Genomic DNA, 14,896 nt, shown 5'->3' with positions numbered 1-14,896 from the left:
AGCAAAATGTTCTTGGGCAATTTTCTGTACTTATTTGAAAGAGGAATTTGATTAGAACAATAGTTATAGAATTAAGAACAACTCCCACCCTGGCACTGAAAAAAGAAATAACCAAAACCAAACACTCAGTTGTGTGCTCTGAGTAAGAACCTCTGGACTCAGATGGAGAGACAGGACTTGGGATCAGAGTGATCTCATTCCACAGGGTGTTTGTACCTTGGCAGATGGATGGATCCTGTGCTAAGGAAATATCAACTGTACTCAGTGCCTGCTGCTCAAATCACAGTGCTTGAAACTGGAGCCAGAGAGAGATGGTCCCACAGCAGCAGGGCTGGGAAGGGGCTCCATCTTCCTGCAGGGCTGGATTCCTGTTCAAAGCCCTTTTACATAAACCACTGGGGTAGGAAATAACACAATTCCAAAATATTTCCAATGTGCATTCTCTCCCTGGAGCAGGCCTATTGGGATTTCTCACTGACTGCTCGCTAAACTCACGGAATCCTGGAATGATTTGGGTGGAAACTTCGAGATCATCTAATCCACTCCTTGCCATGGGCAGGGGCACCTTCCCCTATCCCAGGGTGCTCCCAGCCCTGTCCAGCCTGGCCTTGGACACTGCCAGGGATCCAGGGGCAGCCACAGCTTCTGTGGGTTCTCTGTGCCAGGGCCTGCCCACCCCACAGGGAACAATTCCCTCCCAGTATCCCATCTAACCCTGGCTTCTGTTTGAAACCATTTCCCCTTGTCCTGTATGAAAGGTCACTCTCCCTCCTTCTTAACAGCCCCCCTTAGGCACTGGAAGGGGCTGGAAGGGGCTCCAAGGTCTCCAGAGCCAACTCTTTTCCAGGCTGAACACCCCCAGCTCTCCCAGCCTGTCTTTGTGGAGTGGAAATTCAGTGAATCAGTTTTAGATGTCAGTCAGGATGACATTTGAACTATTGCTGGACCATGTTCCAGCTGGGATGTTCAGTGTCTCTGGTTTTCACATCTCAGCACCAGGCACAGGGAATGCAGTTACTGCTCCATCAGTTCTCACTGGAGACCAGAGCATGGCCCAAAATCTCTGCTGGATTAAGGGAATTGAGTGCCAAAGGCCCCCAGAACCCCCTCATCTTCACTGCTGAGGAAACTGGATCCCAGTTAACCCCAGGTGTTTGTACAGAACAGGGGCAGCAGCAGAATAACAACCCCCAGTGCCTCAGGCCTGGAACATGAAATCCCCATTTAGACATCTTCTAGCAGCCCTGGGGGACTCATCCTGAACCCCACTGCATCCAGGATGCTCTCACTGAGGTGCTCTTTGAGGTTTGGACACAAAATATTTCAGCTCTTGGAATTTCCCATTGCTGGGCTGAGGAACAATTTAATGGGAGAGAAAAGGTTTCTGCATTGCAGACATTTTTCTTATTAAATATATCCTGTAGATGTATCCTGGATGTGAAGAGACTTTCTCTAAAAGCAGCTTTTAGCAGGAGTTGATAAAGTTGCACTAAAAAGCTGTAACAGAACTGGGACTTCACCCCAGGTCAGTGCTCTGGTCCAGTTCTTTCCCAGAATGAGGAGTCCTGGATCAATGGGAAGTCACACAAATGGAGCTCTCCAGCTCCATGGGCTCTCCCTCTCCCACTGCAGCTCTCCTGGAATTTGGGACCTTTCCAGCAGCACAAGCAACAAACCACAATCAGCTTTTGAGGAGTCTTTTTTATTAAGATAAATCCAGCAAAATTCCTAACAGTGGGTACATACAACCAACCTGCCCTTTTTGAAAAGAAATGTTTGTATTTCATTTAAAAACAGGATTACACTTTTATTTATTTATTTTTCTTTGTTTTTTTTCCAAAACTGACAAAATAAAATTACATTTGGGAAACAACAGATTTCCAGCTCTTAGGTTTTTTCATGAAAATAGCTCACCTTCTTTATAAAAGCAACCCACAGAACCACTGGAATGTTTCACACGGTTATTTGTTTTGAGACCTCCCCACTTTAAGAAACCATACAACACATACAAGGGAAAAATTAAAATCTGAAGTCTGTAAGCATGACTTACACAAAAAGGGACACACTGACAGAAGTCAAAAGCTACCACCACTTATTCTTTCCATGTACCATACAAACTATTACAATCACAAAATTTAAAAACAATGACTTTTTTTTTTTGTTGTTTTGTTTTGTTTGTTAGGGATTTAATTCCCAAGTAACCGAGATGAAGATGTTCCATAATTAAATTCATGCTAAAAAAACCTGCATTTATAAAATAGTTGATAAAAATATTCCTCTCTGTTAACAATACAGCATGGAGGTACGGATACCAAATGATGGAGATATAGGGCAGGGTTAACATTACTCGGACTTGGCTTCCTTGTCATCAGATGCTTCAGCAGCTGGTGCCTAGAAAAGGGGTTGGGAAGAACAGAAATATTATTGGTAAATGCTAATTGGATTCCAATCTAAGCAGCATCAAAAAGAAACCAGTTTGTTAACACAGGCATGGACAAGGCTTGGTGTGGACAGACAGGAATGCACAGAAAATGTCAATATAACAATGGGCTGGTAATTCTTGAAATAAAAACACAGGAGTATTAATTAGTGAGGGAATTTTGGAGTAAGTACCTGCAGAGAGGCAGAGGTTTGCAATCTATTATTTTAATTAGGATCAAAGATATATTAGAAGAAGTTCAAGGCCCCATCAAGGGGCAGTGGAAGAATTCCACATCAACCACAATCCTGCTCTGTCTGAACTTTGAGGAATCATTTCTCACCTTTCTCTATAAAATGTGCTTTTACTTTCCAAGTCAAACCTGCTAAGCTCCCTCAAAGCCCCTCTGAAGCACATCAGCCATGTACTGCTCTAACCAAGCAGATCTTGTTTTAGAGATGAAAGAATACAGGACCCTTGGCTGGATGGTGACACTCAACCCATGAAGAGACACGAGTGTCAGTGACAGAGCACAAGGGCAGAGAGCCCTGAGCAAGCACTGCTCCACCATCAGCAAGGACTCTGCTGGGCCAATCCTCAGCAGCTGGACCCAGCAAAAGGCAGCTGAGGTAAGGAGCTGTGAGAAGGGGCTGCAGATAAGAGGCAAGGCTGAGTCTACTTTGCAAATCTCTTGTTGAATTGTGTAGAACTCCAAACCAGATTTCTGGCCCAGCACCAAGCCGTGCTGAGCAGCAGAGGAGCCCAGCAGTGCAGAGGGGATGTGCAGAGCCAGCTCAGGGCAGCAGGGTGGTGATGTCCCTGTGCCCCAAATGTGGGCATTGCTGACCAGCCCTGAGAGGGAGCAGGGCCAGCACAGGGCAGGAAGGAGCTGCAAGGAGCAGGCCATTCCTGCAGGCTGTCCTGGAGCTGCCCTGGGCAGGTACCACAGCTGCTCTGTGCTCTCAGTGTGGCACTGACCCCCACCCCCTGGAGCCCAGCAGAGCTCCTGCAGCTGTGCTTCCTGCACATCTGGCTCTGTTCCCAGCTTTAGTGGAGCTCAAGTACCTCATTAGTTTTGGTATCTCCGTTTTCAGAGTGGTTTTCTTCTTTAGCATCCTCTTGTTTAGTTTCCTCTTTGCCTTTGGCTCCTTTCTTCCCTTTTGTTGCTGCCTTTTTGTCCTCCTTTTTATCATTTGCTGCTTTTTCTTTCTGTTAAGGAAACAAACAGTGATATATTAAATCCTGATTTCCACCTGGTACATCAGCATGTTCTCACTCCAAAACTCTGCACAACCTCCTTCCACCCCCCAAACTTCCTACTGTCCAAGGTGAGATTGAAGTTTCACAGGAAAAATGTTTTCCTTCTGTCTGTCCTGAATGTGCTACAGGGAAGTGCAGAATATAAAAGCAGCCATGGCTGGGGTTAAAAGAATTCTCATTTTAAATAGGCATTCAATTAAATTAGCTAAAAAATGTTGGCCTGGCCTGTACTTCTGCCCTGCTGCTGAAAGGCAGCCACAGAAGAAAACCAACATGTGCAAACACCAGAATACTTCAGATGTGCTGTTAATGCCTATTTAGAAAACTGTAACAAAGCTGTAGGCAAAGGACTTTCCCCCTTCCCTGCCAGAAATATTCCTTGTGATAATAAACTATTTCCATGCCAGAAAAACTGGGGACTCAACAGCATCACTTTGCTAACCACACGAGAGCTGCATTTATTATTTAAGTGCAGTTTCTTATATGTGGATCAGGCTAAATCAAAACAAAACTCAAAACCTGATGCTTCTGTAGTAATAATTTTCCATAGGCAAGGTCAGATCCTGACCCAAATACCTGACCCTCATTAGTTTCACTTCCAAGGATGTCCCTCTTGCTGCCAGTAAGTGACAGCACTGGCTCAGCCCCTTGCTTGATTAACCTACTTCCCACAGAGGAACCAGAAACCCTGCAGGATCTGCTCACAGCTCAATAGGATAAATGAAAATTACTGCATATACATTTATCTGCTCAGGAGATTTGTCTCAGTGGCTACAAGTTACTAAAAGGTTACAAAAAGTTTTTTTTTTATTTCAATCCCTCAGTTATTAATGCACACAGTTAATTCACATTAAGAACGAGCTGCTAAGGGCAAACTCAAGAGTGTTAAGGGGTAAAGTCACCTAATTCTTCAATTATTATAAATTCACCAAAATTAACAGCTAATCCTCCAATCATGCAGATAATTTAAGGTGGGGTCAGTACATTCAGTGAGTGAGGGTCTCTTTCCTCTCTAACCTCTCACTCCTCAGTCTGAGGGATTTCATCCCACCCTAAAAACTCCTCCAGTGTGATGTCAGGAGTCCCTGTCTGGGGAATACCCAATATCCTGGTGCTGTCTGGCAGTGAGAATTACAACTGTACTATGGCACTGCTTACCTGTTCCCTTATCCCACCAAAAAAAACCCACAACAAAATATTAACAGAGCTAAAACCAATTCTCTGTGCTGGAAAAGTGGAGAAGAACCCAGGGAAATGGACTTCCCTGACTGGAAAGGGTCCCACAGGACACAACAGGTCCTCAACTACAGCACTGTGCTCATTTTCCTCAATAATTTTGCTCTAGAGATGGCAACAACAGTTCAAAATTCAAGTTCTGCATTTTAGAAGTGACAAAACTCCTTTGGCAGCTCCATGTTTTTCAATATGGCAAAGTTTACTGGGTGAAATCTATTCTGACACATGGAAACCATTCCAAGATCCTGAAGGCTGTCAAGGAAATCTCTTGGGGCAGACACAAACTAAAAATGCCTCCACAATTCTTACTCCAGCACCCTTTGCACAGGTGTTGATGGAATTTGGGGAGCTCTGGAGAGCCAAACCACAGCTCAGGTGTCCTGGCTCCAAACAGCACCTCAGGAGCAGGAGGACCAACACTTCCACAGTCTGTCTGGGCAATTTCCAAGGCACAGCTGCCAGGGAATCCCTGCATGATCCCAAAGGGAGACCACAGCACCCAGCTGTGCACTGGGGCCCAAACAAAGCTGTCAGTCCCCTACAGACCTCAACTCCTGCACCCCATTCCTCCAACTTTTCACATTCAGTTATAGCACCTTTAGTGTTTAAACCCCACAATGTTTCCATGAAAATAAATAAGGAAATTTGGGAAAAAAACCTAAATACAACAACGTGGATCATGCAGTGCTGCCCTGCCCTGGGTGCCACCAGCAGCTGGCCCTGCTCTGCCTGGGGCACCAGCCACTAGAGGGAAGTGTGACCCAGAGTGTCCAGTGCTGCATCCAGCCAGGAATGTGGTCTGGGATTCCAGCTGCAGCCAAGATGGACCGGGACAAGCTCACTCTGCACAGCACTGAGATTACAGAGCTGAGCCCACAGTGACACACAGGGCTCTCTGCTCCCCACAGCATCCCTGCTGCTGCACACACAGGAGGTGGAGGGAAACAGTTCCCTCACCTGGAAGGCTGCTGGGCCACAGGCAATGGCAAATTCCTTTTGCAAGCTCCTGGTTCCCAGCCCATCATCTCCCTCTGCAACCAGAGTGTGTCCCCCTTGTGCTTTGCCCTCCTCATCATCCCAAACCACAATGAAAATGTGAGATGGGAACAGGTTAAAAACAATCACTGAAGTTTTGTTGCTAGAGTGTTCATGTTGTTTGTTTTTTTTTTTTTTAATTTTATTTTATTTTTAGCTACAAAATCCTAAATGTTTACAGAAAAATCTAACAAAAAGGCACTGCAAACTGATGGCTGGGAAGGCTGGTAAGAAGGGGAAGGAAAGAAATCCCTCGTGGACTGCAGAACTGCCCCCTTTGAAATTTCAAACTGTTGCTCCAAACTAAAAAAGAGCTTTAAACAGTTTATTTTTAAATCAGACATGCCAGTGTTTTTGACATTTCCAAAAATATCCAGCTGAAGGGGTCTCTAGGACTCTGAGTGATTAAAATGTGATAAACTGATAACTAACTGCAGAGAGGGCCTCAGAATGGAAATGTAGTAAGAAACTGTAATTAAAAGCACAATTTTCAATGCCTCCTCTAATTGAGTCTCTGATCTCTACTCCAAGCATCATTTTCCCAACAATGCATTACATGAAACTTCAGAATGGCCTTGTGAAGCAGCAGCAAAGCCTCACCACAAGGGATTTCAAATCTGCTCAGTTTACCGCATTCCTTCAGGAGAAATTGGATAAAATTATGTCTTTCTCATTCTTTTAGCTCACATAATTCCATCTTAAAACTTCCAAGATAATTATGAATAAGTAAAGTGGTTAATTGTGGGGGGTTTAATCCCTGTAAATACCTTGAGAAGGAAAATATCACTTCACTTCAGGAGCCTTACCTTAGGTGCTGCCTTTTTGGGCTTTGGCTCCGGTTTGGGTGGAGCAGGTTTCTGCAAAAAACACAAGAAACAACTCAGGTGAATACAGAAATAAATACTTATTTTTATGGGCATTATCTTGGTAGCTTTTGAAAATTATTTGTTGGCCCTGCAAAAAATCAATGGGCAAATTACCAGGCTAAGGAGAGAGCAGGTGATTTACAGAGCCACCAGCATTTGTATGGAGAAGTCCTACAGGGAACAAATCCATGCTGAAATCAATATTCCTTAACTCTGGATACTTGTGCCCAAGTGGAATGTGCACTAACACAGTCCTTGGATCTCATGTGAGAAGCCTGGGATGTGGGGATGTTCAGGCAACAGAAACATGGAATGGGAATTTTAAATATTGCAATACTCTAAGTGTGCCTTTTCCAATTCTGGGGGAAAAACCCCAATAGTTTATTTTTAACTCTCCCCATCCCAAGTGATAAAATATTAAAGGATAAATAGAGATACTCACAGCAGATAGTCTGGCTGACCTTCTCTTTGGCTGCATAAGGAAAGATATGTCAGTAAAATTCAGACAGCACATAAAGCACAGCTTTCTCCTAACTGCCACCCAAAATAACATGGCATCCTGAAAAATCCATTGCCCCATGGAAATCCTAGGATTTATGAAATTATGGAGGTTATAGTGAAGACCTTGATGACTCCTCATCCCTGGAAGTGCCCAAGGCCAGGCTGGACGGGGCTTGGAGCACCCTGGGATGGTGGAAGGTGTCCCTGCCCACTGCAGGGGGCAGAACCAGAGGATATTTGAGGTCTGTCCCAATCCAAACCATGCTGTGATTCCATGATCCCTGCACACACAGCTCAGGGTATTCTATGATTTCCCACAAGTGCATCTTTGCTCAGTGGGTCTCTGCTGCTGCCACTCTACTCTGCTGACGTGGTAAGGGATGAATGTTCTGTACTTGCAGCAGTTGTGAGGCTCAAAGGGACATGGCCTCACTGGAACCTGCCCTGACCTCAGCCCAGGGGAGCTGCTGCACCCCCAGCGCCACCTCGGGGGGTCACCTGCCACCTCAGAGGGCAGTGATGGCCCTGAGCACCCCAAAACCAGGCACAAGCCACCCCCAGGGGCTGAACCCCTCATGAGCTGCGTGGGCGTCCTCATTTCTGCAGAACCCCACGGGAATTCCTGGAGTGGGGACCACACACAACTCCTACCTCCTCCTTTGCCTCGCCTTCAGCTGGAGCCTGTAAAGAGAGAGAGACACTGAGGTGAGAAGGCAGCACTATCCCCTGTGACTCCCCTGAGCCCTGAGGGGAGCCGGGGGGGGCTCACAGGGCCCCCCAACACCACCCGCAGCAATGGCGGCCTGCCCCCATCCCTACCGCCTCACGGACTACAACTCCCACAATGCCCCGCGGCCGCCGCCGCTACGTCATCACGTCGAGTTCGAAAAGTTCCCGCCAATTTCCCCTCACACAACAAGGTCGCCGCGGGCCCCGCAAGGACAATGAGGGACAGCCGGGAACGCGGCGATCGCGCCCGCCCGAAGCGTTTCCACTGAGTCCGGACCCCCGGCGGCCCCGTCTGGGGCCGTGAGGCGCCCGGACCGGGTCGAAACCCCTCGGGCGTGCTCCCCAGTGACTGAGGGGCGACCGCGTCTCCGCCCCGCCCCCCCAGCCCGCGCTGTGAGGGGAGAGGGGGGGCGCCCCATATTCCCGCGGCCCCAAAGTTCCCGACTACGGCGATAAATCCCTTTTCCCCGCTTTCCTTGAAGGCCAGTTTCAAATTCTGCGCCGCCTAATGGCCCCAAATTACCATTGCACAACCATCTGGTATGACAAGAAGTGGGAGGCAAAAAAAAAAAAAAAACGAGAACAAAGGCAAACGCAGGAGAAAGAGGCGACGTTTAAAGGCGAATCCAGCCGGGAATGGCGCGATGGGGATTAAAACGCTGGCGGAGGTGGGTGGGGGGGCCTGGGGGGGTCGTGGCGCAGGTTTTGGGGGGGTTTTGCTGCCCCGCGTTCTCCACAGGGGCAGCACAGCACTATGGCTGTTTGTAATCCAGCATGGAGACACTGCTGCTCCAGCCTTCTCCTCCTTCCCAAACAAAACAGCCCAAAAGTGAACTCGCCGCGCTGCCCTGCCAGCCCCGAGCCCTCTCCCTCCGCTCCCCGCTCCGCTCTAGGACATACACCAAAAATTAAAAATGCAAAAAAAGAGAAACCAACCAAAAATCCCAAAAAACTCCACACACACGCGCGCGCGCGCTAATTTTTTTTTTTTACGGCTAAATTTCCGCGATTGCCGCTTTAATCTCTCCCCCTTCGCTCCCCATCTGCCTTCCCTCGTTTTTGAATTATTTTTTTTTCGTACTTACCTTTCTTTTGGGCATAGTTGCACCTTAATAGTTGATTGCAAAACCTAATAGAGATAAGATATCGAAAAATAAATGGAAGCGGCGAAAAACTGTTCCGACCGTCCTGCAAAAAAAAAAAAAAAAAAAAAGAAAAAAATAGACAGGAAAAAAAACAAAAATAAAAAGGAAGATGTTTAAGGGACCAAGAGTTAATTGCGGCAGAAACTGAACAAAAAAAAAAAAATCCCCCCCTCTTTATTGCAAACAGTAAAATACACCAACACGCAACCAAACTGCATGAATGGGGAGCGCGAGATGGGCCCGGCCGCTGACTGACGGCCGCAACGACCAATGGGAGCGCGGGGAGCGGCGCGGGGGCGGGGCGTGGGCGGGGCCGTCGTAGCGCGAGCGCCGCGCGCTTTCCGCGTGTGCGCGGCCCGGAGCGCGGCCCCGGCGCCGCCGCCTCCGCCCGCCCGCCGCGGGGCCCCGCGCCGCCCGCCGCCCCCGGGGCCCTGCCCCCCGCCGGCCGCCCCACAAACTTCCCCCAAAGTTCCCGCAGGCCGCAGGACCACAACATGGCCGCCTCGGCCCCGCGGCCTGCCAGAGCCGCCTCCCGGCCCTGCGGTACCTGTTGGAAAGGGCCGTGGCCCGCCCGTGGCCTCGGCCGGCGGAGGGAGGGGGCTGCGGCCTTTGTCCGGCCCGGCCCCGAGCGGGGTGAGCGGGCGGTTTAAGCGCCCCGGGATTGTCCGAGCGCTTCGGGCTCTGGCTTGGCCTCTTGGGGTCTTGAACCTCGGTGACGCTGGGGAGGTTGGCCCCGGAGCGGGCCTGCGAGCCTGAGGTTGTTCACAAGGTGAAGTCTCAGATTTCGGCGCGGATTAAGGAAAATCTGCTCTCGTTTCCATCATGGCTGCAATGTCTGGCAGTGCCTCCGCCACCTATTTTGTGTATTTCCATAGGGAAAGCACAAGGTGTATTAATACCACCCTCAGGACTTGGCGTTTTGCACTAAGACTTGAAGCAGCAGCTGCTGCTCTGAGGTGCCATGGTTCCTGCCCAAGGCCAGGACAACCCTTTCTAAAACCTACATTAAACTCGATTCTGCCATCTTCCTAGAAAGCCACTTCCAGCACCCAACTGGCCTTAACCCCCCAAAGTTTTCCCCAGCATCTAAACTGTACTTGGGTTGTGAATTTCAGCTTCTTTGTGCCATGCCCAGCAGATCCAAAGAACGATTACTGAGCATCAAATTCCAATAACATTTTACAGACTGTGTCCTTTCCCTTAATATTATCATTTTCTCCCTAAAACTTTATACAGACTAAACAAATTCTTGTAGGCCTCATGATCTCATAGGCCATATTTTCTAAACCTTTTGTCATTCTTAGGCTCCTCTGGACTCCACATTCCTGCCCAGGTCCGTATCCAGTAATCAGGTTAATTAGGTAACAGATCTGAGCGTGGCATTTGCAGAGTCAGCAACAGCATCACCATGTTGGTTCAGACTCCTCCTGATCCCCTGTAATCCCCAGATCCCTTTCAGTGCTGCTCCCTGAACAGCTGTTCCCCCGTTCTTGACAAATTCATGGTGACTTTTTGATTTGTCACTTTTTACGTCACCTCCCTCTCCAAGGGCTGGGATGTCAATAGTTTATTATCTTCCTGCACTTTGCAGTTAAGCTGAGCAATTTTCTGTCCACGGAGCCACCCCTCTCCCCCTTCCTCCAGTCAATGTTGATCCATCAATGCCATGATTATTTTGTTAAAACACACCAATTATTTAAGGATGGCTCTGACTGGCCTCCTGTATCATGGGAAATGCATTTTCCAGCCTCAGTGTAAACATGTAACCACATGCAATCACACCTCCTTCAAGTTCTCCTGCGTTTATCAAGATTTTAAATAGTGTTTCAGTAGTTTTGTCCATTTTCTGAATTAAACAGGCCTGAAACACATTTAGAGCTCTTGGTCTCTGAGCTCTCCATTACCATCAAGGTTTGTGTTTGACTCCCCTCAGGAGGTTTCTCCTCTCTCCCTGCAGTTACTCTTTTATCCTTTCTATATTCTGGGAAAAGTTTTAGTGGAAGAGAAATGGGAATTTATTGAAGGGTCTGTGAACACCTTCTGAAGAACTTGCACAATGAACAGTTTGGATCAAAATGTGCAAGTGAAGCACAGATTTAAAATTCACAAGTGAGTTTTGCATTATATTTGCTCTGCCTTCTTTTTCACCTTTACATTTTCTCAAACACTTTTATTTAGAAAATGAAAATTCATTAAACCACAAACTGACCTAAATAATGACTAGTGAGAAGATTATTTCCTTGTAAAGAGACAAGATAAGCTGCTGTGAGATGCTGCTATGCTGCAAGTATAAATGGCTGTAACTATGCAGGAAGTTACAGACCTGGTTGCAGCCAAGAGAATAAGTTTATTCTGGAGCATTAGTTTGTAACTAATGTGACTTTTTTATTTTTTAACCCAAACTGGCATTTTTTATTCAGTACAAAATCCTCTAAAACTGAATTTATGAACCATCTGGAATCAAAGCAACGAATCAGAAATTAATCTCCTTTTTGTGTGCCACTGTTTCAATGAGCAAAATTCCATGCTGAAATGTGAATTCTCCTTCTATAAGGAGTCACTGACTCCAGAGGTAAAACCATCCAGACAGAAACATGGGCCTACATCAAACCAGCAGTGAGCAGCACAGGATGGTCAGTCTGAACAGCCCACACTGAACTCAGAGAGTGATGCTCAAATAATGAGGAGTGGTTTGAAAATTGGGAATGTCCTGCAGAGGAGGAGGGCCTGCTCCTGCTATCAGAGATCTGCAGTACTTCAGGAATGTTTTCCCGGACCACCTTCTTGAGCTGAAGTAGATCAGGAATTCCTGAATAAAGGCAGAACACACCTGAGTCACTCTGGGGTGATTGACTTCTCACCTTCCTGGAAGAGGCAATCAGATACATGTTCCTTTCTCATTCCTTTGGGCTAAAATAATGGGGGTTGGAATGTTGGAGATTCCTTTCCACACATTTGGCTCTCAGCCTGGTTCATTTCCCTGTGCAACAGCCCCACTATTTAAAAGTCACAATTTCCGAGGAAGGGAAATTAGGATTCTGTGTGTGTTGCAGTCATGGCACATATGACCAGTAATATCAATACATATTTTTGTGGCAAAATACTACAAAACACATTTTTGTGTTCTGTACCTGGTTTGAAGTGTCCTTCTGCCTTATTTTATATAACTTTTGGGATGAGTGGATTATTGATCTACAGAAGAGGTTTGTGCTTGGTTAATTTTATAGTTTGTCCTGGGTGATTCTGTGGTTTGTCCTGGGTAAAAATTGATTTATGTGTCAAATTCAGTATTGATTGCAATAAAACATTTAGAGTTTATTAATTTGGGAAGATGAGGATGAGGAATTTAGGATTCTCATTGAGTCTGTTTATCTGTGCTTCAGTAAAACTTCTGGCTTAGCTACAGCTTCTTACCTGGTCCCTGAGGGTGACGGGGGTGACTGCATGCTCCAGAATTGTGTTAAACACAAAACACAAATAACAGGACACAAGAATGACTGCCAGGGAGCTTCAGGCATCTGTCCCAAAGCAGAGCTCACACTGGAGTTGTCTGGACTCCCTTGATAGCCAACAGACAAATGCTGGTACCTCTGGGAGCTGGTGCACTCCATTCTAGGACAGATGTTCAATCAGGTGTTCTAAACCAGAAAATGTATTTCCTCATCAAACACAAAGGAGAATATTCACAGATTTGGTGCTTAAAATAAATGGAAATGTTTATTTCCACTTACAACACTCTGGCACAGGTTTGCCCAGAGATGTTGTGGACTCCCCATCCCTGGGAGTGTCCAAGGCCTGGCTGGACAGTGCTTGGAGCTCCCTGGGACAGTGGAAAATGTCCCTGCTCATGGCAGGGGATAGAACTGGATGAGCTTGAAGGTCTCTTTCAACCCAAACCATCCTGAGATTCTGTGAGACACCAGGTTTTCAGCCCAAGTAACAGGAATAGCCATTCTGTTAATGCTGCTTTAGGACACTTTGCTCAACTAGGCCTTCAAGGGTGGCTGCCCTGAAAGGCAGAACACAGAACCCCAAAATCTGCCAACAGCCTGGCCTGGCCCTGGCTCCCTGTGGCCCAGCACTGGGCTGGACAGAACACATTTTGTGCTCTGAACACTAAATCCTGCCTTTCTCATGCCCATCCTGTGAGAAACCTGCAGTTCCCACTGGCTGTGAGCTTGGAGCCAGCTGGAAGGGAGGAAATGGGGCTGCAAATCAGTGTCTGCTGCCTGCCAGAAGGTGTTGGGGCTTTTTACATGCTTGGAGATGGCCCCTTGCATTCACAGACTTGGACTTTGCAGAGGCCTCGGGCTCTCCTAGGGCTGAGTCAGCTCTGCTCAAAGGGTCTGCTCACAGACTTGCTCAACCCCAAATTCTCTGGGAATCTTCAAATGGCTTCTGGGAAGACTTCTAGTAAACTAAATTCAAAATCAGTGCTAAGGGTAGGATGGTTTGTGAAACTTTCTTGGTCACAACCCTGTCAGTTCTGGGTCTCCCTGGGAATGGATTGTAAAAGCTGGGAGCACCAGCCATGTCCTGGGGCTGTGTGTGGGAGCAGTTTCGGCCACTCCAGGGATGCAGGCAGGACCATCTGGCAATGGTTAGGTTGTTGTTATTCGCTGTGTCCATTGATTCTACCCCAGCCTGAGACAGATCCTCAGGCAAGCTCGTGAGTTCCTGTCTGGGAACTCCCCACCCTCCTCCTCCTCCTCCACAAACACATGCAAAAAAAATTCACTGGGGTTTTCTGCCCCAATTTTGTCTTTCCTGCATGTTCCTGTTAGCCCTCCATGGCAGACCGGTATTAGAAATCATCTTTCAGGCCTCCCACTCCTGCCAAGAGTGAAAAATTACTTATTATGGGTTTGAAGTTTTTGTAAGTTGTTTGTCAAACTCTGTTTTTTTACACAATTATCTATATGTTCCACTTCATAGAATCACAGAATCCCAGGAAGGGACCTTAAAGCTCATCTCATTCCACCTCCTGCCACAGCAGGGACACCTTCCACTGTCCCAGGCTGCTCCAAGCCCTGTCCAGCCTGGCCTTGGACACTTCCAGGGATTCAGGGCCAGCCACAGCTTCTCTGGGCTCCCTGTGCCAGGGCCTGCCCACCCTTCCAGGGCACAGTTTCTCCCTAGTACCCAATCTAGATTACGCTCTGTCAGTGGGAAGCTGTCACTCCCTGGGTGCTTCTGTAGCCTTGCAGCTGTAGCATTCCCTTCCATGTCCATCCTTGGGTACTCCAGGGTAACTCAGTGCCTTCAGGAGCAGGCACAGCTCTTGCCAGAGCCCAGGCTGGCTGCTGGCTCAGGGCTGGGAGGGTGCATGGCCAGTCTGGAGTACATGGAAAAGCAGGGATTAAATGCTAAGCAAGGAGTTGTGCGTGGCCAGGCCCAGTGGATGGGAGATTGTCTTCAAAACAGGGAAGTGGTGGAGTCACCATCCTTGAAAGGGTTCAGGATTGTGTAGATGTGACACTCGGGGAATGGGTTAGTGGCGGCCTCGGCAGTGCTGCTGAACGGTAGGACACACGGTCTCGGAGGACTTTTCCAACCTAAGTGATTCCATGGCTCTTTGAAAGCACGGCTGACCCCACCCACCAAGGCAACAATGCGGACGTCTCCAGGCCTCCAGCGTGTCACAGAGCTCCAGGCAACTCCCTCCTCCTCTTCTTCCTCCTCCTCCTTTTCTTCCTCCTCCTCCT

The 14,896-nt window shown here is 47.7% G+C and overlaps 1 protein-coding gene across 1 annotated transcript; it reads right to left on the bottom strand.

Annotated features, from left to right (window-relative positions):
- Positions 1-1,681: 1,681 nt before the first annotated feature.
- HMGN5 (high mobility group nucleosome binding domain 5) lies at positions 1,682-9,438 on the bottom strand. The gene is made up of 6 exons (XM_058032355.1): positions 9,132-9,438; positions 7,969-7,998; positions 7,259-7,288; positions 6,757-6,807; positions 3,485-3,628; positions 1,682-2,391 (listed from the first exon to the last, which is right to left on the bottom strand). Exons 1-6 carry the CDS (start codon positions 9,144-9,146, stop codon positions 2,344-2,346), a joined length of 318 nt encoding a protein of 105 aa, XP_057888338.1. The 5' UTR covers positions 9,147-9,438; the 3' UTR covers positions 1,682-2,343.
- Between the last annotated feature and the right edge of the window lie 5,458 nt (positions 9,439-14,896).

Source organism: Melospiza georgiana, chromosome 12 (genome assembly GCF_028018845.1).
Source record: "Melospiza georgiana isolate bMelGeo1 chromosome 12, bMelGeo1.pri, whole genome shotgun sequence".
Classification (NCBI taxonomy): Eukaryota; Metazoa; Chordata; class Aves; order Passeriformes; family Passerellidae; genus Melospiza; species Melospiza georgiana.
This window is presented reverse-complemented; position numbering and strand designations above follow the sequence as displayed.

What these genes read in the sequence shown, in the direction of transcription:
- HMGN5 (XM_058032355.1), bottom strand. An exon ending in AAGGCGAGGCAAAGGAGGAG is followed by an intron (nt 7,289 to 7,968) that starts GTAGGAGTTGTG and finishes TTCCTTATGCAG; the next exon opens with CCAAAGAGAAGGTCAGCCAG. An exon ending in CCAAAAAGGCAGCACCTAAG is followed by an intron (nt 3,629 to 6,756) that starts GTAAGGCTCCTG and finishes TTTCCTTAACAG; the next exon opens with AAAGAAAAAGCAGCAAATGA.